Source organism: Actinia tenebrosa, unplaced genomic scaffold (genome assembly GCF_029948245.1).
Source record: "Actinia tenebrosa isolate PJP-AT-01 unplaced genomic scaffold, QUT_ActTen_1.0 PGA_scaffold6__47_contigs__length_16458017, whole genome shotgun sequence".
Lineage (NCBI taxonomy): Eukaryota > Metazoa > Cnidaria > Anthozoa > Actiniaria > Actiniidae > Actinia > Actinia tenebrosa.
Window position 1 is genome coordinate 3,318,874 of NW_028292583.1, and position 26,703 is coordinate 3,345,576.

At 39.3% G+C, this 26,703-nt stretch overlaps 2 protein-coding genes and 1 long non-coding RNA gene across 5 annotated transcripts; 2 read left to right on the forward strand and 1 right to left on the reverse strand.

The window, feature by feature from the left end:
• Positions 1-804: 804 nt before the first annotated feature.
• LOC116294658 (uncharacterized) lies at positions 805-1,686 on the reverse strand. The gene is made up of 2 exons (XR_004196953.1): positions 1,570-1,686; positions 805-1,322 (listed from the first exon to the last, which is right to left on the reverse strand). It is a non-coding gene; the product is annotated as an uncharacterized LOC116294658 (long non-coding RNA).
• LOC116294657 (protocadherin Fat 4) lies at positions 1,179-17,779 on the forward strand. Its single transcript, XM_031702300.2, has 6 exons — positions 1,179-12,742; positions 12,930-13,608; positions 13,709-13,770; positions 14,133-14,437; positions 14,543-14,766; positions 15,336-17,779. Exons 1-6 carry the CDS (start codon positions 1,179-1,181, stop codon positions 17,277-17,279), a joined length of 14,778 nt encoding a protein of 4,925 aa, XP_031558160.2. The 3' UTR covers positions 17,280-17,779.
• Positions 17,780-23,672: 5,893 nt separating this feature from the next.
• Positions 23,673-26,111, forward strand: LOC116294655 (uncharacterized). 3 transcript variants are annotated; one of them, XM_031702293.1, is made up of 5 exons: positions 23,673-23,833; positions 24,725-25,027; positions 25,103-25,408; positions 25,505-25,654; positions 25,730-26,111. In XM_031702293.1, the coding sequence occupies exons 2-5, from the start codon at positions 24,736-24,738 to the stop codon at positions 25,954-25,956; spliced, it is 975 nt and encodes a 324-aa protein (XP_031558153.1). In that variant the 5' UTR covers positions 23,673-23,833; positions 24,725-24,735; the 3' UTR covers positions 25,957-26,111. The 3 variants fall into 3 exon arrangements, with proteins under 3 accessions (XP_031558153.1, XP_031558155.1, XP_031558154.1); XM_031702295.1 differs by having other exon boundaries at positions 25,733-26,111; XM_031702294.2 differs by lacking the exon at positions 23,673-23,833 and having other exon boundaries at positions 23,922-25,027.
• The last annotated feature ends 592 nt before the right edge of the window (positions 26,112-26,703 follow it).

Genomic DNA, 26,703 nt, shown 5'->3' on the forward strand with positions numbered 1-26,703 from the left:
TTGTATTTTTTTAATGACTATGCCAGTTATTTTTCGATAATCTGCAAGGAAACGTGCGCATTTGCACGGTCTGTATAGGTCGATGCTGGTGGCTCAGTACAGCTACAAGGTCAGTTTTCTCTTTATACTAAACTTTCATCACCATCTCGGATGCTTCAGTATCTAATCCTTCTTCAGTCAACTGTTTTCATAATAGCGCGCTAGTCGAGGTCTACATTCCCTTGGTTTTGCTCTTTACTGAGAGACTAGATTAGACTGCCCCAAGCTATATAGACTGTCTACTGGCCTCTGCCCTTAGAAAAGAAGAACAATTCTTTGAAACCCTGCGGCAAAACATATTTTTTAAAGCTGCCTAATTCCTGTGAACGTAGCATCCATAAATGAGCTTTGTTCCTGGAGACTTTGTTGTAGTTTAACTAATATAATTGCAGTCTATTTCAAATAAAAAACAAACCCCGCAGTAACAAGTTATTCTTTGATTTGTTTGTTGAAAGAGGAACACCTCACGCCCTCCATCCGACAGCAGTAACGCAGACATAGGCGCTGCGCAACGGAAATGAGAGTTCAAAATTCTTTGCGATGACTCACATTCTCACAAACTCATGAATTTTCATGTGCTTACAAAGGGATTTAGGCTTAACATGTTAGACAAATGATTTACTTCAAACAATAAATGAAATTCAAAGATATGCTTGTTTGCCGGTGATAACAAGGATCTTCATTCAATAAGACTGATCACGTGATACGTTAAGCTCCACCCATCGAGGATTATAAGTAATGATTGACATGTGGCGACCTGCGGGCTTCTTTTCCGGTTGTTCTTTTATTCGACATGATTTGCATAAAATAAGTACAACGTTAAAAAGAAAAATACAGTTTAAAATTGTCCTAAATCGGTGATGTTTTGATTTTAAACACAGGGGAAACAGCTGTACAACATTTTGGCTCGCCTAGAACAGAAGCCAAGGAAAAAATACTATTAATTTGACTTGAATGCAGAATGTGATTCTTCTCGGTAATTTAAACAAACGCTTGACAATGCAACGCTTCAACGGCTCATTTACTAAAGGAGAGCTTATACTGCAGTAAATATGACCAGGAATACCATCCTACATCTCGATTCTTTGTTTTAAATATGTCTTCAGCTTGTTGTAACCAAACCCATGGACGTATAAGCTATGGGTAGTCAGGGAAAGTCGAGACTGCGAACAAGGCGATTGTGGAGAACAACATGGACACACACGATTCCTGCATGGTTACTATTCTCTTACTATTTTTCGAGCATTTTCTGGCTTTGTGGGGCTGTTACGACGTTCCACGTACTAGAAGAACAACCACAAGGAGTTATAGTAGGTAATATAACCGTAAATAATGGATTTACATATTCGTTTGACGGGAATCCTACTCGCTTTGCAATCGATTCACAAACTGGGGTAATAACAACAACTGTTAAAATTGATCGAGAAAATTTACAAGTGAACCCTATAAGTTTAACGATACGCTCAACAGACCCTAAAAGGCAACTTTTAAGCGTACAAGTACAAGTAGAGGATATAAATGACAACACACCATCGTTTCCAGCGCCAGCGTTTTCATTTCCAGTACTTGAAACCACAGCAGTAGGGATCGAGTTCCCGATCAACACAGCAACAGATCCAGATCTAGGAGAAAACGGGACCATTGACTACACGATTGTTTCTGGTAATAATGCAGGTAAATTCCGTCTGGGAACTAGTCCAAGTATCTGCACACGTTCAGAGTTGTGCATCGTGACCAACAATAGCCTAGATCGAGAAGATGTTGACTTTTATCAGCTAAATATATCAGCAAGAGACAGAGGGATTCCTTCGCTTGTTGGCTATTATTTAGTAAATATTACAATATTAGACTACAATGACAATCCACCGGTCTTTACTTTATCTGTATATGATGCATCAGTCGCTGAAAATACTTTGCCTGGTCATAGTATATTGAGAGTCATAGCTAATGATAAAGACATTGGGTTAAATGGAGAGGTTAGATACTTCATTGAAAAAGATGCTGCTAAATCAGATGAAATCTTTGATATAAATGAGGCAACAGGCATTATAAGAACTAAAAGTACTTTGGATTATGAAACTAAACCATACTTTACATTCAAGGTCATTGGAAGTGATAGGGGACAGCCTAAAATAAGTTCATCTGCCAGTGTCAATATTAACATTCTTGACGAAAATGATAATGCACCATATTTTAACTTGGTCAAGTACTTTCCAACTGGAAGCTCAAGGGCACTAGTACCAGAGAACACCCAAGTTCCAAAGATTGTAGCATTTATTAGGGTGAGTGATGATGATTCAGGTGTTAATGGAGAAGTTCAACTGCAAATCACCAAAGGAAATGAACTTGGACATTTTGTAATTGAAAGATATCCAGCTAGCCAAGTAATTATATACTATTTAAAAGTTGCTCACACTTTGGACCGTGAATATATTTCTTTTTACAATCTGACACTCAATGCTACAGACAGAGGATATCCAAGAAAGACTGCTTTACAACATGCTTATATTGAAGTCTTGGATATAAATGACAATTCTCCTGAATTTTCCAGCAACATTTATACTGTCAAGATAAGTGAGAATTCCCCTAATGGTAGTTATGTGCTTAAGCTTAATGCATCAGATCCTGATGCTGGTAGCAATGGAACTGTATCATACTCAATCACCAGTGGAAATGACCTTGGATGGTTTCAAATTGATGATAAATCAGGACTTGTTACAACATCCATGCCTATTGACAGGGAAAGAATGTCATTAGTCTCCCTCACAGTGACAGCTCAAGATCATGGTCCCACACCAAACAGTAGAAGCACTTTACTAAAGATTGACATTGGTGATATCAATGATAATGTTCCTGTATTTGGGAAAAGTCTTTACACTAAAACAGTCTCAGAGGATACATCACAAGGCACCAGTATTTTAAAGATCACTGCTACTGATAAGGATTCTGGTGAAAATGCAAGAATAACTTATGCAATTGATTCAAACTTACAGCAGTTGAAAGAACATTTTATTTTGGAGCCTGGAAGTGGAATTTTGAAAACAAATGGAAATTTAAACCGTGAAGTCCAGAGTTCCTATACTATACCAGTGATAGCAAGGGATAATGGTAAGATCAAGTTAACATCTAAAGCTACAGTTATCGTACAAGTTTCTGACATCAATGACAATCATCCAATATTTTATCCTACTGTTTACTTTGTTACTGTTGTTGAAAATGGAAATCCTGCAAACCTTGTTCAAGTCACTGCCACAGATCAAGATCAAGGCTCAAATGCAAGGATTTTTTACTCCATTGAAAGTGGGAATGACAACAAAAGTTTTGCAATTGACACAAATACTGGTGTTATCAGGAACATAAATTCATTGGACCATGAAACGAGTGGATTTCATAGGCTGAACATCACTGCAAAAGATGGCGGAGGACTGTATGCATTAAAACCTGCAGTAGTAGAAATAACAGTTCTCAATCAGGCAGACAATCCTCCAAAGTTTGAACACTCAATTTACAATTTTTCTGTCTATGAAAATGTTCCCAAGGGAAGCCTCGTTGGGAATGTGTTTGCAACATCAAAAGACAAAAATGACACCATAACCTATGAGATAGTATCTGGAGATCCAATGCATTTATTTGTTGTGGATTCATTGGGTGGTATTATAATGGTCGATGGAGCTATTGACAGAGAAGTTCAATCTAAGTATTGGCTTGATGTTGTTGCCAAGATGGGACAATTACGACCATTGTCTGCCAAAACAAATGTCAATATTTCTGTGTTAGACAAGAATGACAATGCTCCTAGATTTTCATCTTCAAACATGGAAGTAAATATCCTGGGAACCTGGCCTGTTGGAACAGTAATATCAAATGAGACAGCAATAGATCAAGATGCTGGTACAAATGGCATGGTAAGATACAGACTGACTAAAAATGCTAATGGATTGTTTAAGATAAACACAACATCTGGTGTAGTGACATTAGCAAGAATAGTTTCAGAAAGTGATGACTTGCAGTATACTGTAAATATCTTTGCATCTGACTTAGGATCACCACAGTTACTCAGCAATATGGCAATACATGCAAATATATTCATTAACCATCCTCCAAGATTTCAAACCAGTTCATATTTAACACATGTACTTGCCTCAAGACCTCTGAGTTATCGCTTCTTGGTAGTTAATGCAGTTGATAATGATCCTGGTAAAAATGGACAGTTAACATACTCTATTGACCCACTGGGGAATCAAGAAGGATTGTTTGGAATTTTCCCTGATGGATTTATTTACATCAAGAAAAATCTTGTTCATGCCAAGAAAGGTTCTTATGATATTATGGTAAGAGCAACTGATAGTGGTACACCAAGTCTCGGTGCTTCTGCCAGCGTTAGTATCTACATACAAGACTCAGATGAACACAGATCACTATTCACCAATAATACTTTTAGGTTTTCAGTATCAGAAAACCTTGTTCCTGGTACTCTAGTGGGTATTATTACTGCAAAAGCATCAGACAGTTCAAGGACAAAAGATATTATTTATTCATTAGACAGCAGTAATAATGCATTCGCTGTTGATGCAAGAAGTGGGCGAATCACAACGAGACTTGTGTTGGACAGAGAATCTCTTTTGAAAGCAACTGGTGGTAATAATTACATAACGAGAGCTGAAGCAGTATATAATGATACAACAGTCAGGCGTGACAGTGCTATAGTTATCATTACAGTTACTGATGTCAATGATAACCCTCCTCACTTTACAAGTGCTTTGTACAGTGTTAAAGTCAGTGAGGATTTAAGCCCTGGTTCAGTAGTGTTCAAAGCTGTAGCAGTTGACCCAGACAGCAGTGATTACTCAAAGTTTACTTATTCCATCATTAGTGGTACAGGGAATGGAGTCTTTAGCATCAATGCAGGAAATGGAGACTTGTACTTGAACAAAAAACTGGACAGAGAAGCATTAGATAGATATAACTTGACACTCGAAGCTAGAGATATTTTAGACAGTAATTTATCTTCTTATGCTTCGGTTGATATCACAGTTGAGGACTCGAATGATGAGAAGCCAGTATTCCAAAGCTTTTCAAACATCTTGACAGTTTCAGAACAACTAGAAATCGACTCCGAAATCATTAATATTAATGCCACAGATAAAGATATTGGCCTGAATGGACTTGTTGTGTATTCTATAACTTGTGGAAACTTGGCTGCAGTTTTTGACGTTGATCATTCAACTGGTAAAATCTTTCTTGCCAAAAGTCTTGATTATGAAAACACTTGGCAGTATGAGCTGTGTATCACCGCCCAAGATCAAGGTACCCATCCACTATCATCAACAGCAAACATTACTATACATGTTCTAGATGCAAATGATAATCCACCTGTCTTCACTACAAAGCCACAGCAAATCCAGATCATGGAAAATGTAACAAAAGGAACAGTAATTGGGTATTGCTCTGCCACAGATGCGGATAGTGGGACATATGGCCAGATAGTTTATGCCCTAGAAAAACAAACCCCAAAGGGTAATACCTTTAGAGTTGAACCAAATAACTGTACAATTTCAACTACAACATTGATTGACCGGGAAAAAATGCCAAATGGATTGAGTTTCTTTCAACTTGTTGTCATAGCAACAGACAAAGCTGTTCCTAAATCAGACTCCCTTTCATCAAGCAAGACAATCAAAGTTCAAGTGGTCGATATCAATGATAATAAGCCAAGGTTTATCTCTCCATCAGCTGCAGTTGTAGGTGCAAGTAAATTCATAATGAACGTAAAGGCAGAGGACTTGGATACTGGATCCAATGGCATGGTTACCTATTCACTCATCAGTGGTAATTCTGACAACAAATTTTACTTAAATACCAGTACGGGACAGCTTGAGAAAAATACTCCTCAGCTCAATGGCAATAATCTGATTTATAAACTGACTATTAAAGCAGAAGATGGTGGAAAACCTGCTCTTTCTGTTCAAACTGAAATTTCTTTACTTAAAGCAGGTACTGCAGGAAGTGGACCTGTGTTCAGTAATTCCACATTCTTAGGTTCCATTACAGAGAATGAACCCGTAGGTACATCAGTTACCCAGGTTCGTGCAGCTTACTCGCAAGATCACTTGAATGGCAACATTAAGTATTATATAACATCTGATGACAGTAAAGGAACATTCAGTTTGAATGACACCACTGGCCTCATAACGACTAAATTGCCAGTTGACCGAGAGAGCCTGGGAGCCGTCTCCAAGCTTGTGGTCTATGCTGTTGACATGAATGGACCGCAACCTAAAACAGCATCTGCTAATGTTGTCATTACAATACATGACATCAATGATAATGAGCCAGAATTCTCTAGCGACAAGTACTTTGCTGACGTCAGTGAAAACAGCTCACCAGGAACAAGTGTAATAACCTTGACCGCGTCAGATAATGACGAGGAAGAAAACAAAAGAATCGAATACTTCATTACTGGAGGTAACAATGAAAATAAATTTGTGATTGACAGCGTAAGCGGTAAAATTTCTACTCGAGGAGAACTAGATCGTGAAAGTAAATCACAGTATGCTATCAATGTTACTGCCCGTGACTATGGCAACCCTTCAAAGTACTCAACCTGTGTCGTCATAGCAACCGTAACGGATGTCAACGACAACTCCCCAGTATTTACAAGAAGCTATTACTCGTTTAGCATTTCAGAGGAAGTGTCAGTTAGGACAGCTGTTGGTTCTGTTAAAGCTATAGATCAGGATTCTGGTGACAATGGCCGACTAACCTATACCATCTTAGGGCTAGACAAGGAGGTATTTGCAGTTAACCCAAGCTCTGGTGTACTAACGTTACGTCAAAAGCTTGATCGAGAAGCTGTCGAGTATTATGTTCTGAATATAACAGCTACAGACAATGGACACTTTAATAAGTACTCTGCCTCGGTGAGTGTGTACGTCAATGTGTTGGACGTCAATGATAATCCACCAGAATTTGACCAGGCTTTCTATCATGGAGAGGTCAAGGAAGATGCTCCTCTACTTACACATGTTACTTTTGTCGTGGCTCGTGATGAGGACTCGGGCACCAATGGTCAGATCAAGTACAGTATTACCTCTGGTAACGCACGTGACTCATTTGGTATTCTGGATAATGGAACGATTGTTAACACTAAGGTATTAGACAGGGAGTCTACAGATAAATATGTATTAACCATTGAAGCCACAGACCAGTCTATGCCTCCTTCAAGTCGACTAAAGGGAAAAGCTCGGGTTACCATCAATGTTACCGACGTTAATGATAACAGACCTCATTTTACCTCGGCTTCAGTGGCGCACGTACAAGAAAATGTTGGTGTGAATGATGTGGTATTAACTGTCATTGCTGTTGATCCAGACAGAGGTTCTAATAGTGAACTGACGTACACCCTCACCAAGATTGACCTTGGAGCACCGTTCATCCTCGGCACTAGCGACGGGGTTCTACGCGTCTCTGGGGGCTTGGATCGAGAAAACAAAAAGAACTACACCCTGAAAGTTACCGCCACAGACAAAGGAAACCCATCCTTGTCATCTGACATGAAGATTGTCATCGTCGTTGATGACTTTAACGATCATGCTCCTGTCTTTCGCAGTCATTCAAGTGAATTTCGAATCTTCGAGAACGTTCCTGCTGGAACTAATATTGTCAAGTTATCAGCAGTAGACGAAGACTATGGCACAAATGCTGAAGTGCGGTATGACATCATAACAGGTAACGGTAATGGATCGTTTTCAATCAATCAAATTACAGGAAAACTGAGAACAGCAAAAACATTGGACAAAGAAACCGAACCCATATATATTCTGAAGATCAGAGCATACGACTTGGGTGTACCTCGCAAAGAAAGTGTGACAACTGTTACTATAGTATTGCGTGACATCAACGATAATGAACCTGTATTCACAAAATCAACTTACGTGACCGATGTTAGTGAAAATAAAGTAGATTCTAGTTTATTGACTGTTATCGCTGAGGACCATGATGATGGCAAAGATGGAGAGGTGACTTACAGTATCATCAGTGGTAGTAGTGGAGGTGTCTTTGTTATTGATTCACGTACCGGAACCATTGCACTAACCACAGCATTAGACAGAGAAAAGAAGCAAAGATATGTCTTGGTTGTTGAAGCTAGAGATGGTGGAGTTCCACAGCGCTCTACGACTTCAACTGTGGTGGTAAACGTGGCTGATGAAAACGATAATTCACCTGTATTTCAACAGAAGACCTACAATGCCAAAGTCAAGGAGGGCGAAGCGAGTGGATCATTCGTTATTCAAGTTACGGCTGTGGATAGTGACGCTGGAAACAATGGAAATATTATGTACTCTCTAGTGAACAACTTTGGACGGTTTAGAATTGATAGCAAGAGTGGTGTGATTGTGACTGACATTGCGTTGGATAGAGAACAAATCAATTATCATCCCCTGGAAGTCGTAGCAACAGACGCGGGTAATCCTTCACGACAGGAAACAGCGAATGTTAATGTTATCATTGAAGATGTGAACGACCACGACCCTGAGTTTGAAAATTCATTATTGAAGGCTGCAGTTCAAGAGAATGCATCTCCTGATACCATCGTGCTGGTCGTTTCAGCAAATGATAAAGACACGGGGCTGAACGCAAAGTCTGACTACATCATCACATCCGGTAATGATAATGCGCTGTTCAGTATTGGGAAAGAAAGTGGAGTCATAGCAGTCGTCAAGCAAGTTCCTGCAAGTCCTTCGTCTTATACTCTTCAAATCAAAGCTGCAAATCGCAATGCCCCTCAGCGAACTGCTACCGCAACAGTGCAAATCTCGGTGAGCACAGGCTCCTTCCCAAGCTTTCTTCACAAAGAGCAAAAAGTAAATGTATCTGAGCTTTTACCGTTGGGAACTACCTTACTTACAGTGAATGCCACAGGTCATACTGCATATTTCATCGCTGGTGGTAATGATGGAGATGTTTTCAGCATTGATGCTGTTTATGGTATCCTAACTATAAAGAACAGCCTGGATTACGAACAGATAACTAATTATACTCTCGTCATAGGAGCTAAAGACGGAAGTGATCCCCCTCATGTTGCTTTTATTCAAGTTTTTATTAGTGTCATCGATGAAAACGATAACGCACCTGTTTTCAGCCAAAATGTGTACACTGCTAGTATTTCAGAGGATATGCCTATCAACTCGTCAGTTTTGACTGTCAAGGCAGTCGATGCTGACTCAGGATTTAATGCTAAAATCGAATATTCGATAAGCTCACAGGGTGGGCCATCTGCGGCATTTGGAATAATTTCCAACACAGGACGCCTATTCACCAAACAGGTCTTGGATCGAGAAAACCAAACCACTTACTCTTTGAAGATACGTGCAGAAAATATTAATAATCGATCTATGGCTAGTGAGGCTACAATCATAGTAGTAGTAATTGACATTAATGATAACTATCCGGTGTTCGTGGACCCGACGACTGTCTTGATACCCGAGGATGCTGCAGTAGGAACACTCGTGACGACTATCAAAGCCAATGATGCAGATGAGGACCATGTGCTTCGCTATGGATTACTGACGAATTCCAACAGAAATGGAGTATTTGTAATGGATGTGCACAATGGAAACATCTCTCTCGCCAAACATCTTGACCGCGAGACACAACAGATGTACAGCCTGGGTATATCAGTCAATGACTCCAAACATCAATCAATATCTTACCTTAACATTACTGTGTTAGACGTTAATGACAACGCCCCAAACTTTAGTAACATGTCCTACTATATATCCATGCCTGAAGACTCTCAATTGGGTTCAGCGGTTATGAATGTGAAAGCCACTGATGCTGATATTGGAACCAATGCAATGATCACCTACTCGATAATATCACTACAACACACAAGTTATTTCCACATCGATACTCAGACTGGGACCATTCATCTCAACAAGGCTGTGCAGTACAAGATAAATGATACGAACGTGTATGATCTAACAGTAAGAGCCAAGAATATTTATCCTCCATATCAAGAAAGCGATGTCAAGGTAGGCATCGAAGTACTGGACACTAATGACCATGCACCAGTCTTCACCAAGGCTTCTTATAGCTTCATTGCCGTAATAGATTCCAGCGGTATCGGCTCTAGTGTAGGTGCTGTAGTAGCGTATGACAAGCTAGACTATGGACCAAATGCTGTTATCCGTTACGAGGTGACTTCTGGTAACGGCTCATCAAAGTTCCAAGTTGTTCCTGATACTGGGGACATCAGAGTGAAAAGTGACCTAACTAGTGATGCCAATAAAATGTACTGTGTGTATGTGAAGGCTAAGGACTTAGGTCGTCCCAGCATGGAATCTGCTGTACAAGTATGTATAGATGTAACAAAACCCAATTTATATGCTCCAAAGTTTGGGCTTGGTGTCTATCAAGATACTGCTAAAGAAGACACGCCCTTAGGAAGTGTAGTGCTATCAGTCACAGCTACAGATGATGATCCAGGAAGAAACGGGGAAATCTTCTTTTCTATACAATCTGGAAACCAGAAGGAATATTTTGGTATTGGCGTCACCAATGGATCCATTTATGTGGCAAAGCCATTAGATTATGAGGCAAGCCCAAAGTACATCCTGAACGTAACGGCAACTGATGGGGCTAAGTTTTCGAAAACAAGCTTCGTGTCAGCAGAAATAACTCTTATTGACATCAATGACAACAACCCTGTATTCGATTCCCAGTTTTACCAATGCCAACTACCAGAAAACACACCAGTAATGTCTACACTTGTCTGCAAGGTTCACGCAACAGATCCTGACCAACAGGGCAAACAAGAAATAAGGTACTACATTGCTGGAGGCGATGGACAAGCAGACTTCAAGATCAATGAAGTATCTGGAGAAATCCATGCAACTACCATGTTCGACTTCGAATCCACTGGTAAGAGTTTGCTTGTGGTTGGAGCAAAGGATCTTAATTTAGCGCCTCAACGGTTTGCGAGACCAAGGGCAAGTGTCCATATCTCTATCACTGGTAAAAACGAGTTTGTTCCAGTTTTTGTGAGAGATTTCTTTGAAGGAACAGTCGCTGAAAACGCTCCTATAGGATACTCGGTTCTGGAGGTATCCGCTACTGACAAAGACGCGGGACCCGATGGCGTTGTCCTTTATCATCTGTTGGGTGCAGATAACTACAAAGGATTCACCTTGAATTCAGAAACAGGAGTTCTTAGTATTTCAGGAAAGCTAGACAGCGAGAAATCTAGCAAAGTCTCGCTCAAAGTCATTGCTAAGAACCTGTTACAGACGGATGTCACACCAGGTACAGTTGGTCACACAACGATTATCGTTACTGTAACTGATGCTAATGATCCTCCAAAGTTTTTGAAGAGTGTCTACAATGCCAGACTAGTCGAGAGTGCAAATAGAGGAACTTATGTGACGAACGTGACAGCTGTAGATGACGACCAAGAAAGAGGTGTAAGATCCTTGATTCGATACGGGATTAGCGCTGGGAATACCAACCAGGTATTTACAATAGACTCTTTATCTGGCGTAATAGCATCTGCTGGAGATTTGGACAGAGAAACTGTGCCAGTTTACACGCTTAAAGTCACGGCTACAGACAATGGGACACCACCCATGACAGGTAACGCAACGGTAATAGTAACACTAGATGATATCAATGACAACCCACCAGTACTCTCTCCTGGGGATCGTGTTGCTTCTGTTCTGGAGAATCAAGCTGCTGGCACCAGTATCATTACCCTGAGTGCTGTAGATCCCGATGCAGACCCAAATAGGGGCCCCTATAAGTTCGACATTTCTGTTACTAATTACGGAAAGTTTCAGTTAGACCAAAGTTCTGGTTTGTTAAGAACAACTAGTTCACTGGATCGAGAGTCTAGAGATACTTATAACTTGTCTATCAAAGTGACTGACAGTGGCGGGCTCTCTGCTATATCGTACTGCCTTATTACTGTCACAGACCAGAATGACAATCGACCCACAGCTACAACACGTGACGTGCAGGTGAACACTTACAACAAGCGCTTCCCGGGTGGCTCTGTTGCCGATGTGAGACCAGAGGACCCGGATGTTGATGACGTCATGACATGTGGTTTGATAAGATCTTCCAGTAATATGTTTAGTTTTCCACGTGGGGATTGTATGTTGAGCTCATTAGCAAATACTGGCGATGGTTTGTACCAGTTGACCATCAATGGATCAGATGGCATAGGGTCTGTTCAGTACCAAGTGAATGTAAAGTTTACTGGTTACACTACGGATACCGTCAAAGAAAGCGTAGCAGTGCGCCTACAGAACACCACACCCAAGACCTTCTTGAGTCAGTCTTTTATCAGGTTTATCCATTCAGTTGAGAATATCTTTCCTCAGGGATTCATATCTCAAGTCATTAGCGTCAAGGAGTTTGATCAAGGCTTCGTAGATATCCTGATTGCATCGCGTAAATCAAACACAATTACTTATTTGCAAAGAGAGAAACTCGCCGACCTCTTAAAGAACAACGAGAACAAACTTCAAACAGAAGCAGGAGTGACGATCTTCAAGGTAGATTACACTCCTTGTTCGACGAATAGTCCATGTCTGAATGGAGGAGAATGTAGCAGTGAGATTCAAGCTACTGGTAACACCTTTGCCGTAAATACTATTCCTCTGGTCTTCTTGTCGGCTGACTTCGCCTGGCGTTACACATGCAGGTAAGAATGCATAGATATTATTAAATATTATTAATACCTTAGATATTATGATACTATATTGTTACGTTTTTAACTTCCTTTAATCGTTTAAATTCCTAGTACTAAGATTCGAATGCGTGCCATATAAGTTTGATAAGATATTTTCAAGACTCTTAACCACCCCTACTCTTCACTGTTTACTTTCCAGATGTAAACCAGGATTTACTGGAAGCAAATGCGAACAAAACATGAATGACTGTGATCCTAACCCCTGCCAACATGGTGGCTCATGTCTAAAGAATCAGAACACTTTCAAATGTGTTTGTCCAGGAGGATACACTGGGAGCCTATGTGAGAAAGATATTGATGAATGTCAATCAAAACCATGTCAGCACTCAACTGGTTGCCAGAACATTCCTGGTAGTTACATATGTCAATGTATACTAGGCTATACTGGCAAGACGTGTGATGTAGATATTGATTATTGTCAAGCCTCACCTTGCATGTATAACTCAACCTGCGTAGATCGACCTACTTCGTTTAAATGCATCTGTGACTTCGGTGGGCGTGGTGACCGCTGTCAATACTCCAGCCTTGGGTTTGCTGTCGTATCATACATGAAGTTCCCTAGCATTCGAAGCAACAACCAAGATACGTATAACAACATCAGCTTCGTATTCTCTACTTCCACTCCTGATGGCTTACTTCTTTATAACAATGATGGCACTACCGATATGGATGGCGACTTCATTTCACTAGAGATCGTCCAAGGAAAAATCCGCTTCTCTTACAATCTTGGCTTCACTCCAACTCCTGCTGTTGTTGTAGTCGACAAAGTGGTCAATGACGGCAAATGGCATCACGTGATGGTAATAAGGGACAAAAAGGTAATGTATTAACCATTATTATGTTTTGCAGTACACACTCTTGATCATCAAAACCTTTTTATGTGATAACATCCCCATTTTATGCTTGCTTATTGTTCAGACTGCGCAAGTTGAAGTTGATTCAATATTCAGAGGCTCAGGATCAGTAACTGGAGATTTCATGTGAGTACTTTACATCTCTTAAAGGTATAGCAAAGTCACGTGACCCTACCCCTCCCCCTCCCCCCCCCCCCCCCCCCCCCCCCCCCGTAAAAAGACACGTTGTGTCAAAATGAACACCAGAAATGGAAAGAGCACTTCAATATTAGTGAGAACACAGTTTTAGCTTATGATGTTGACGATAGTAGAAATGCCAAATATAAAAATAAAAAATAAAATATTTTATAAGGATTTGTATGGGAAATTTGTATGGCTGGATGGCACATTTTTTTACTTTTTGCGGGGGGTAGGGTCAAGTGACCTCTTGTTGCAAAAGGGCTATTATTAAAGTGAACTCTGATGCTTACTCTTCTATATATTTCCAGTAAACTGGAGCTCAATAACTCTCCGCTGTATGTTGGTGGTGTAAAGGACTTCGATCAAGCTTTGAACGATCCTCGCCAGCACACCAGAGTGTTTGATTTCGTCGGCTGTATTCGCGACTTTCATGTCAATGGAAATCAGATCGTAGCTGAGAAAGCAATAGAATCGTCCGGTGCATTAGATCATTGCCCCCACGTGGATTACTGTTCAAGCAGCCCCTGTCAAAATGATGGAATATGTGTCGATACATGGTTTGATTATTACTGTCAGTGTACCGACGGATACTCTGGAAGAAACTGTCAGAAAGGTAATTGTGATTGCCGTAACATGTGTATTCAGACAAAGTAGGGACAGATTTATTGTCGTCAAGAGAAGACTATTTAGAAACTTTATCTATCGTTTTTGTATTTAGAGGGAAACCAGGCCTTCAGATTCAGTGCATCCAGTTTTGTAGCTCTGGAGTTCAAGGAAGGTTTCCGTCGTCAACAAGAGCTTCTTGATCGCCCGTCTCCATCAGTTCGAAGTAGACGTTCTGTTATTAGCCCAGACGAATCCTTCAGTATTAAAATCCGTACATTGGAAGAAGGGTTAATACTTTTGGCACAGGATGACACACAAGATTACACGTTAGTACAGGTAAGAAATACTCACTTTCTAGGTGTACGCAAGCACAATTACTGCACATAACCATAAACAAGAAAGTATTATGCAATAATATACTATGCAGTATACTGCACATGCCCCAGAAAAAACCGATGCGGGTGTACACTGCGCATGCCCCAGAAGAAACCGATGCGGGTGTATACTGCGCATGTCCCAGAAGAAACCGATGCGGGTGTATACTGCACATGCCCCAGAAGAAACCGATGCGGGTGCATACTGCACATGCCCCAGAAGAAACCGATGCGGGTGTATACTGCACATGCCCCAGAAGAAACCGATGCGGGTGTATACTGCGCATGCCCCAGAAGAAACCGATGCGGGTGTATACTGCGCATGCCCCAGAAGAAATCGATGCGGGTGGATACTGCGCATGCCCCAGAAGAAACCAATGCGCAGTAATTTTTTTGTTTTATTTTTTCTATTTTTATTTATTTTATTTATTTATTCATTTATTTATTTATTTATTTATTTTACTGCATTTTTGTTGTCTTCATAACATGAAAGAGATAGATATTACATGTTTTTTGTTGTTCTCTTTCTAGGTATTATCCGGGGCAGTGAGGTATGAATTCAAATCAGGCAACACGAACGACAATCTAACTGTCTTTCTGTCTTTGGAAACGAACGGTTCGTGGCATAACATAACTTTACAACGACAAGGAAACACTGTCAGTCTTATCACAGACAACGTGCAAAACAGGAAAACGTTTGATAAGATGCCACATAAATTCCTTGGTAAAAACGTCCGGACGTGGTGGTTGGGGGGAGTAACCAACCCCCCAGCTGGTATCAACCCCGCTAAGTTCACTGGATGTATGGAACAGCTAAAGATCAACGATGATAATGTACCTCTTAATGGACCCAATAAATACCTAATAGTAAAACCTCAAGGTGGGGGTGTGAGTGAAGGTTGTGAACCAAGAGGTGCCTGCATGTCTAATCCATGTGTCAACCCTGTCGAACCTGCCTGTATCGATGAGTGGCATGGCTTTTTGTGCATCAGTGATGCTCCTTGTAGAACCAAACCCTGTCTTAACAATGGCACCTGTAAACCTCAAAAAAATTACACGTTCGTATGCATATGTCATGCTAACTACACGGGTGAACTGTGTGAAGTGTGTCTTGGAGATTATTGCGTGACATCTGCTAGACGAACAGAAGATAGTCCATACAGCGTTGGTCTTGTAGCGGGAATAGTCTTCTTGGCAGTAGTTCTCGTAGGGTTCGTAGTTGGTGTATTAGCTGTGAAACGGAACCAAAAACTAAAGCGTGAATCAGAGTACGATGAAAAACATTGTGATGATATATGCATACCAACGGAAATTCAAGATGGCTCGCAGCGTGCGTCACCTTCACACAGCAGTGATGACAGCGGTGTTGTAATAAGAAACCCCAGCCAAAAGTCCAATCCAGATTTACGGTCTACCCCTCAAAACCATGATGATGAAAACATCGTGATACACAAGATGGGGGCACCAGAAGACTACCAACTCAAGCTGCATAAATCCGACGAGAGGATTGACCACGGCTTCTCTGAATCAGATGTCGGAGAATGTGTGATCAAGAATAAGTACGCGCATAAGCACGGCAGTGGTCAGAGACTACAACCACAACATCAATTACAGCAAAGTACCCCCATTGAACGAAACCTACTCAAGCAAAAACCAAGATCACGAGATCGTAAGGCTCCGGGTTCATTGGCTCGACAAGTATTGGATCGAAGACATTATGGTCCGCCTAGAACTGAACCACGCATGCGTGGTCCATACATGACTCGACATCATAAACGAAGAACGAACTCAGTAGACACGACCAGCAGCGAAGAACAACAAGAATTCTCTGATGCTTGCCCAAAATCTGACATTGATAATTCAGAAAGGCTTGATTATTACGATCTTGACGTTGCTAGCATAGGTGTTAGTGAGGCAAGCTATCAGTATGATCCTAGTATGTTTAAGGACAGTATCTCTCGTAGAGACCTACCTGCATTCTCGCAGCAGGAGATCGATCGGTTAAGACAGTCGTCAAGGAATCCACCATCAGGAAGCTTCCTGGACGCCATATCTACATCAAGTGAAGAAGGTCCTACCGTGGACGACAAGTTATCAAGTCTTCTAGAGCAGGCTGATACTTCCAGCGAAAGTTCTGATGATACGTTCACGTGCAGTGAGTTTGAATATGATGAACGACCTACGACCCGAGCAGATGAGACAGATATTCATAATAGTATGGTGTTCTCTAAACTACCTACGAATGGGAACCCTCATCAACGCTCTAACACTGCATCACAAAGTACGTTAAACATGAGTGACGATGATTTGATTATCGCAAACAGGTTCGCACAGAAGCCAAATGGGACGAATGAAATATTCGACTGGGATGATGTACTGAACTGGGGGTTAAGATATCATAACTTACGAGGTGTATATAAAGATATTGCACAACTCAAAGACTCCATTGATGAGAATGAAGAGGAATACGTTTAACATTCTTATGTAGTGACTATATATAAAATAAGACCTCGCTCCCTCCATCAGCCAATCATCTTGCTTTAAGGTTTAGCACGATGTGTTTTTAAAAAAGAATGTTTGACCATTGTTTATAATTTATTCGCTTATCTAACTTACAAGTTTAGAACATTGAACGTTATAGTTTTGTATATATTGTAACGTAGTGTTTAATGTTTGCTTTAAAGATAGACATGTTTTTACAAATTACACAAAGCAGAGGTCTGGCAATGAATGATACACTTATGTAGAAAGCCATATACTTAATATATTACAATCACATGATAGAAGACAATTATTTGACAGATGATAAATGTTGATACCAGAACATGGTTCACGAGTCATTGCATTTGACTAAATGTACAAAAAATAGAAGCATGGCTTTATATTTGTAGTAAAGATCACTTAATATTAACGAATTTGTTATTAAAGTACTTTTTGATATTAAAATGTTCAAATGAGGTGAATCATTTCAAATATCCTTATACTTTTGATTTTATTGTCAATGTTTTCACTTTTTAACAGCCATTCCAAGATTGAACAAACTGATCGAGTTTGCATTGCAATGCATTGTTGGACTGTCTTAGTGGAGATATTTCCAAGATATGATATCTATATAGTATCCTAAAACGGCCCCAAAAAACACTGTAGCGTCAACTCGACCCAGGTTTTCCCCCATTCTTTGTATAGGGAATATTAAATACAACAGTTATGTAAAGGTGTTTGTGGTGCGAGGGGAGGGAAGGGGGAGTGCTCAAGTTCAATGTTTGCCCGAGCCCGTAACTAGAGCGGATGCAATAGGCCCTTTGCAGTTAACGGTCACGTGCCTCTACTGGAATGCAAAATTATTATTTTTATATTACATTGATGATTCTTTTTAGCTGCTAGCTACTTGTAAAGAACCGAATGAAAAGATGTGTTTCTAGTGTGTTACGAAATGCAGTTTTATTACGATCTCTCGAAACAGGTTGTAGAAAGTTTGTTTGCAAATTGGGAATCAAAAATGTTCATTCATTTGCTCTCAGTGAATTAATCAGCACGTGATTGCTTAGCTGCAAAGGGCCTATTAAACCGTGAAATAAAATCAAACTAAATACTAACTAATAGTATCTATTTAGTGACTAATATTTGCTATCACTTAACCAGAACATTCATCATACAAAGACAAATACACAAGAGACCATTTGTGTCTTTTGTTTAATAAATGTTCTGGTTGAGTAATAGTGACTGTTAGTCACTAAATAGATACTATTAGTTAGTACTTTGTTTTTATTTCACGGTTTAATTGCATCCACTATTATTGCAGACATGCGCAATTTAGGTCATGTACATATCCCACAAGTATTAATGGGTCTTGAGAAATGACCTTGTCGCCAGATATAGACCTTGAAATGCATAACCTGTTCATGCATTGCAGAAGTCGTAATTGGTGCATCATACTTTGATGATGAGAATAGCTTCTGTGAATAGGGGCTTTATTGACCTTGTCAGTATACTGTTTATCACCTGCATTAAAGTGTTTTTTTAATTCTGGATATAGCAGTAGTTTATTGCTCCTTTATTACTACACATGAATGAGCAATGGTAACACATACAACAAACCAGTAAAAAACCTTATCATTTTACGATGTGTCTACGCTAGACGATGTTCGAGACTCTAGCACTTGTGGGAGCCACTGAGTAGGCGTTGTGCATGCGTTCACCATATCGCATGTGATAGGTACCAAGTAACCCCCCGCCGTCCCCTCTTAACAGTTCCCGTAAGATGACAATTGTTTTGAACTTACCATTTCCTACTCCTGGGAATACTGCTAAAAAACAATTTTTAAAGTTTTACATCTGTGGAAATTTGAAAACAAACGTCATGTCATGTTGTTATTGACATGCGCAATATATATGTCATGTACATCCCACAAGTATAAATGGGTCTTGAGAAATGACCTTGTTTCATAAAATTAATACTAAAAATTATCTAGCAGTTCATTGACGAGTCCTAACAGGACGAGAACTGTGGTACCTCGTTTCTGCATTATGCTTTGATGTGAATAGTACTGAGAAGAGCAGTTTATTCACTTCGTCAGTACACTGTTCATCATCGCAGCTGGTGCGGTTTTTACAATGAGGGTTGACTATAGTCAAATTAGACTGAGAAGAGAACCCAAATTGATTAAGGTTCTATTCAGTCACAACATACCAGTTTATATAACTTAATATTCAAGATATTCAAATTAAGTGTAGTTTGTAGTAAACGCATGCAAATTGCAAGTTTTTTTGACAATAATAATTACGAGAAAAATTGAATTTGTGCACTCTATTGTAATGTCAAGGAACAAGAAGAGCAGGATCATACCAAGCCCTTCGAAACACTCCCACATGAACTATTACAAATACCTTTCTTAAGTAAGGTAACGGAGATGGTTTCTGATCGACGTTTCAATGGTAGGGTAGTTCAAGAAAGTTTCTGTCCTCAAACGAATGGATAATATTATATCAATTTATAATCTGACGCATTTGCATAGAAATTGATTATTTCAACGCATCCCACATGGATAATCTTGTTGAAACAGCCAATTTTAGTCCCTTGGGTTTTAATCGAATTTTTCGCTCCTGCAGATAATTTATGCCTAGCGCAAAAAAGGTAACAACGCTCATGAGAGCGGTGTTCGAGCCAAGAAGTAATAAAGGTAAAAAGATCAAACAAGAAAATGAGTGATATCCAAACAGCGAAAAATGCAGTTAACCTTCAACGTGTTTTCTTTATTAAGGGTAAAATAGTCTTGCAAGTTTTCAATATAAACTATTATCAATTCATTGGCATTTCTTGGAGAAAATGCAAGCCAAAGGTGAGCATATTTCCTGATCTTCATTTGAATCTCCTATTCGAGCATCTTCACAATCCTTTGTTTTGTCCTCATGAAATATGTATGAGCCTGAGAAAAGAAGATCCCACATGGACCACAGTGGTGGTATTACCTAGGTAGTTGCATTTTGATGAGATGGGGAGGTTTTCATCCACTTTCTCAAGGATCTTCCAATATTGACATCCTTCCTTGCTGGATACCCAGATTTATGGGTCTTCCATGATATCTATTATATTATTAATTTCGTCCTCCATCTACCCCCTCCACCTCCCCATGCAGGTGCCTTCCTTCCTTCCTTCTCTATCTTTTAAACACAACTGTCCATGTGGGATGTACAATTTGTTAATAAATGTACAATTTATCAAGATTTCTGTTCGAGCAAGTATCTTTATTTTAGCCCTTTATCGTACTTTCTGTACGGGGAGATATCATGGAAGACCCATAAATCTGGGTATCCAGCAAGGAAGGATGTCAATATTGGAAGATCCTTGAGAAAGTGGATGAAAACCTCCCCATCTCATCAAAATGCAACTACCTAGGTAATACCACCACTGTGGTCCATGTGGGATCTTCTTTTCTCAGGCTCATACATATTTCATGAGGACAAAACAAAGGATTGTGAAGATGCTCGAATAGGAGATTCAAATGAAGATCAGGAAATATGCTCACCTTTGGCTTGCATTTTCTCCAAGAAATGCCAATGAATTGATAATAGTTTATATTGAAAACTTGCAAGACTATTTTACCCTTAATAAAGAAAACACGTTGAAGGTTAACTGCATTTTTCGCTGTTTGGATATCACTCATTTTCTTGTTTGATCTTTTTACCTTTATTACTTCTTGGCTCGAACACCGCTCTCATGAGCGTTGTTACCTTTTTTGCGCTAGGCATAAATTATCTGCAGGAGCGAAAAATTCGATTAAAACCCAAGGGACTAAAATTGGCTGTTTCAACAAGATTATCCATGTGGGATGCGTTGAAATAATCAATTTCTATGCAAATGCGTCAGATTATAAATTGATATAATATTATCCATTCGTTTGAGGACAGAAACTTTCTTGAACTACCCTACCATTGAAACGTCGATCAGAAAACATCTCCGTTACCTTACTTAAGAAAGGTATTTGTAATAGTTCATGTGGGAGTGTTTCGAAGGGCTTGGTATGATCCTGCTCTTCTTGTTCCTTGACATTACAATAGAGTGCACAAATTCAATTTTTCTCGTAATTATTATTGTCAAAAAAACTTGCAATTTGCATGCGTTTATTACGAACTACACTTAATTTGAATATCTTGAATATTAAGTTATATAAACTGGTATGGTCTGACTGAATAGAACCTTAATCAATTTGGTTTCTCTTCTCAGTCTAATTTGACTATAGGCAACCCTCATTGTAAAAACCGCACCAGCTGCGATGATAAACAGTGTACTGACGAAGTGAATAAACTGCTCTTCTCAGTACTATTCACATCAAAGCATAATGCAGAAACGAGGTACCACAGTTCTCGTCCTGTTAGGACTCGTCAATGAACTGCTAGATAATTTTTAGTATTAATTTTATGAAACAAGGTCATTTCTCAAGACCCATTTATACTTGTGGGATGTACATGACATATATATTGCGCATGTCAATAACAACATGACATGACGTTTGTTTTCAAATTTCCACAGATGTAAAACTTTAAAAATTGTTTTTTAGCAGTATTCCCAGGAGTAGGAAATGGTAAGTTCAAAACAATTGTCATCTTACGGGAACTGTTAAGAGGGGACGGCGGGGGGTTACTTGGTACCTATCACATGCGATATGGTGAACGCATGCACAACGCCTACTCAGTGGCTCCCACAAGTGCTAGAGTCTCGAACATCGTCTAGCATAGACACATGGCACAGTGATAACAGTTTTTATTGTTTTTTTTTATGGGTTACCATTCCTCATTCATTTGTAGTAGAGTGAAGGCATTTAACCCGTGCAATTCAAAATGTTAGTCAACGTGTAATAGTCAAATAGACACAAAAGAAAACAATGGAATTAGGGTCTACTATATATTTCATGGTTTTAATGACTTCACTCTAAATAAGGGAGCAAAAAACTAATGATAGAGAAGCCGATCTTGGATCAAGGAAGATTTTATTTGTTTAATGTTAATAGAAAAATTTCCTTGAAAGTGAGCTGTATTGTCCCTTCAGTCATTACCCATTTAATTCGTTTTACCGCTACACAATTACTCAGTTTTAATGTGATTAAACACACACCAATACTAAAACTCAGTTCCAAATCCACTTTTATTCAGGTGATAACCAGTGTACTGACGAGGCCAATAAAGTCCTCTTCTCAGTTCTATTCACATCATCAAAGCATCATGCACCAATTACGACTCCTGCAATGAACAGGCTGTGAATTTCGAGTTACATATCTGGCAACAAGGTCATTTCTCAAGACCCATTAATGCTTGTGGGATGTACATGACCTAAACTGCGCATGTCTGCAATAATATGTCACGATGACATGGTTTTCAGATTTCAATTTCAGAACACGCTATTATGTGTTTTATATACTTTAAAGGTTTTTTCAGGGAAAGGGAAGGGTTGGGTTTAGTTGTAGTTGTTCAATTTCAGAACACGCTATTGTGTGTTTTATATACTTTAAAGGTTTTTTCAGGGAAAGGGAAGGGTTGGGTTTAGTTGTTAGCCCTAACCAGGCTAATTCTCAATCCTCAAGAGACCGTAAATAATATAATAATATGCAAATAGAGTATATATAGGGAAGCGTGATCCCTCCGTGCCACTTCATTCATAATTAACGGGAAAAGTACAGACGTCGACCTACCGCCTCACCCGCGAGCAAGCCGAGCGGGATAAAAACATTACACTCTGGGTTACCTGGGCATTGTTCCAGATCAGAGTGGATGCCTCATTCCTCATTAATAACAATACATAGGGTAGAATATTTTACTATCTAAAGAAAGAAAGTTATTCTCAGTGATATGACACGTGGTCTGAAATGGGAAAACATTAGGCCAAAGCCAAAATGGTCTATTGGGCAAAGGGCTTTATCACACGGCGGCAATGTTTATTCTCATGAGAATAAACACTATTGTGGCACCCAGCCACGCGTGCTGGAATATATTGTTCAAACCAACATGGCTGCCAGGTGAAAAAGGCCCATGTCTTTCCTTCAACTATTTCGTTAATTGTATACTATAATTTAAAAAATCGCACGACCTAGTACTCGCAATAAACTGTACTGTGGTTGCTCGATTTTCTTATACAAATAGTACGATACAGCCACATAATTTTAATGACTTCAAATTTGTTGCGGTATTTAATTTCCTTCGAATTTTTTTTCCTTATATCAAGGAGCTGAGCGACAAAGAGGACTGGGGAGGGATAGACGAACGGAGGGGAATTTTCTGCCCACTCAGTTCCTTGCAAGAGAAAAAATAAAATGAAATAAACACGAAAATCAATAAAATTAATGAAATTCGTCCCTCGCCATGGTATCGCGAAAAGATGTAGCGTGATTGGTTGCTAATCGCTTTGTGGTCCTCAAAAAACTGAAACGTTGCAATCACTTTAAAGATAAAACACCTGGACTAAACAGTAGAAAAAGAAAGACCAGTGGCCGCCAATAGAAAATAAGCAGTGAAAATAACGAGTGATCGACTGAACGGTGAGTTAAAATAGAGGAGCATTTCTCTCTCTAATCACGTTCATGATTAACTATACTCTTTATTTTTTGAACTATTGAGCGACTAAAACATGCAGTGAAACGTATTTGCGCGCATTTTTGTTTCAGAGAGAAGCGAATGAAATGGTAGAATACCGAATTACTGTTTTAGAGGTTTAACTGTTCGGTTACAGCGGAAAAAAGTATTTTTTTTCAATGCCAAACGCATTAATCTTGATATTTAAGCCTACTCACTGGCTAAAATTTAAATTTTTTTTAGTCGAAAAGCAGCTGTCAGTGGCTGAAGTTTCATATTCGTATTGGATAGAGATGATATTCAAATGAGCCACCCTCTCTCAAAAGCAAACAGACATCTCGTATCTATAATTAATAAGTCTAAAAATAAGTCTTTTCTTAATATTTGGCTGATAAGAAAGAACCAAATATGGCAGCAAATAAAAATGTGTTATCTTGGAAACGCCATCAGAAACAAACATATTAGTACTAAGCGTAGGAGTAGCGTGTGTGCTTCCGGATTGTGCTATTTTTGTTATTCTGTACGTTGATTGTTTAATCCGATGATGTTGAACAGCGAAAAATACTCTTCTAAATGATTCCGCCCACCTCAATCATTATTCCCTACTGACAATCCGAATCATAGTTAGTGTGAAACGTGTCTAAAAATAGATCAGAGGGGATTTCAGAGTCGACATTTGACAAATAACACGTTAATTTTATTTTAGATAGTGACAAAAAGGTTCCTAGAAAAAGAATCTTGCTCGCTTGCATGCATCATTGTGGATTTTCTGCCACTTTTAGTTAAGTTACTCTACCTATAGACTTTATTTTCAACATGAAACATAAAGCGTTTATTTTTTAATGCTTTAACGGAAGACGCTCAGGTAATGATGGAAGAACGAGACAAAGAAGTAATCAGAAGAATGTATGTCAGACTTGAACGGAATCTGGAAGCAACGAAACTAATGGGTTATCTTTACCAAGAACATGTGTTCAACGAAGATGATATGGACAAAATAAGAATTAAAAGTACATCAAAAAAGAAAGCTGAAAAGCTGCTCAAAATATTGAAAAAAAGAAAGAATGGATTGAAGATGTTGATCAAGGCTTTGCTTGTGACTGAGATTCAGGCATTCTTGGGTCATGAACTACTGGAGAGAGTGACTTGGAGTGAACAAGGTAAAACTGACAAATTTTTTACAGAAAAAAAATTAAATGCAACTATCGACAATTATTTTCTTATTACTATCCCAGAATTAGAGAACTTTAATCTTGAATTGGAAGGTAAAGTGGACCCATGTCAATTGCTGCAAGCGAATCTTGTAGTTTTAAAACACAAGAACGACGAACTCATGTCGAAATTATCTGAATACCAGTCGAAATTCAATCTTCTTGAAGAAGAAAAGGTCGTCCTCCAAAAGCAATGCGCACAAGAAAAGAAACAGCCGTCATCGGATGTGATGGTTGGAAGTCAATTGTTTCAAAAACTACGGCGATCAAGAAGACTTTGGAAACCTGACCTGAACAAAGAAACACGCGCTGTTGATGAGACATTAAAGGGTAAGAAAGTATATAAGTGTTATACTGGATGAGGATTGGTCAACATATACTGGATGAGCATTGGTCAATATTTCTCACTTTCATTACCTCCCACAGCACAATCTGAAGTTAAAACTGACCAAGGCTGTCAAAAGACTACATCACTAACTGCAGGGGATCTTCCAGCGGCCAGTGTTAACGCAATCCATGATGATTTGGGGATCAACTGGACTGATGTTGGACGCAGATGGAGCGATTCTGTATATGGTAAACAGACTTATATCAGTACTCTTCAATTCAATTCAGTTTATTTAATGTCACTTTTCTTGTTTTGTTTTACAGCAGACAGAAGACCCAAGTCAAGGGCAAACAGAAGAAGATCATTCAATGACTCAATAGGCCGTAGTTCAACGAGCTTAAAAAATACAATATTGGGTATTTTCGGCAAAAGACATGGTATAGTGGAACATAAGACCGCTGACCAGTGTTCTACTGAATCTTTAAGTAATACTTCTGATGATTGTTGTGATACCTGTTCTAATTCTACTGACCTTACCATTCTCGCTTAGATCAACACACCACGTTAGACCACAAAGAAGACAAAATAACAAACATTCATGTAAATATTTCAATTTCACATCCCTGACACAATAGACACGATCAGGCAAGCCTAGGTACTAATAATAGAAGAAATATATTAAGAAAATAAAAATATAGCGCCGTACTGTGTGACTGTTGTGCTATAAAGTCACTGTCTGAGGAAGGTCGTTGATCCTTACTAGGGGGAGGGGTGGAGGGGTGGGTCGGTCATCACATGACTCATTGTTGTGACGTTGTTACCGTGACTGTGCTTTCATGTCCTTCAAAATCTAAGATGCTTAAAGTGCTACTATGACGAAAATCGCTCAAACTTGGATTCAGCTGAAACTTCCTAAGAATACTCTTTAAAGGTCCAATAATCACTGTATGAAGTGTTTTCTCGATATCCAGGACGAAACTATGATATTTTTACGATTATTTTTTGGAGTCTGTGACGTCATACACTCAACATCGAACATCGCTCCATACATTTCTTTGTAGTTTATGATCAAAATATCAGTAGTAAAGGGAGAAAGAAATACCCAAACATCCCAAAATATAAATCATAGTCACAAGTAATGTGAAATAAGCACATTAGCCACCCTTTGGGCTTCATAGGAATAAAATAAATTAAGGATTTATATACAAAGAAATGTATGGAGCGATGTTCGATGTCGAGTGTATGACGTCACAGACTCCAAAAAATAATCGTAAAAATATCATAGTTTCGTCCTGGA

Bases quoted from the DNA above. Each gene is read 5' to 3' on its own strand.
- LOC116294657 (XM_031702300.2), top strand. From the start codon at position 1,179: ATGGGTAGTCAGGGAAAGTCGAGACTGCGAACAAGGCGATTGTGGAGA. The intron at 14,438-14,542 runs GTAATTGTGATT...TTTTGTATTTAG, and splicing joins TGGAAGAAACTGTCAGAAAG to AGGGAAACCAGGCCTTCAGA. The intron at 14,767-15,335 runs GTAAGAAATACT...TTCTCTTTCTAG, and splicing joins AAGATTACACGTTAGTACAG to GTATTATCCGGGGCAGTGAG.
- LOC116294655 (XM_031702293.1), top strand. From the start codon at position 24,736: ATGATGGAAGAACGAGACAAAGAAGTAATCAGAAGAATGTATGTCAGA. The intron at 25,409-25,504 runs GTAAGAAAGTAT...TACCTCCCACAG, and splicing joins TGTTGATGAGACATTAAAGG to CACAATCTGAAGTTAAAACT. The intron at 25,655-25,729 runs GTAAACAGACTT...TTTGTTTTACAG, and splicing joins ATGGAGCGATTCTGTATATG to CAGACAGAAGACCCAAGTCA.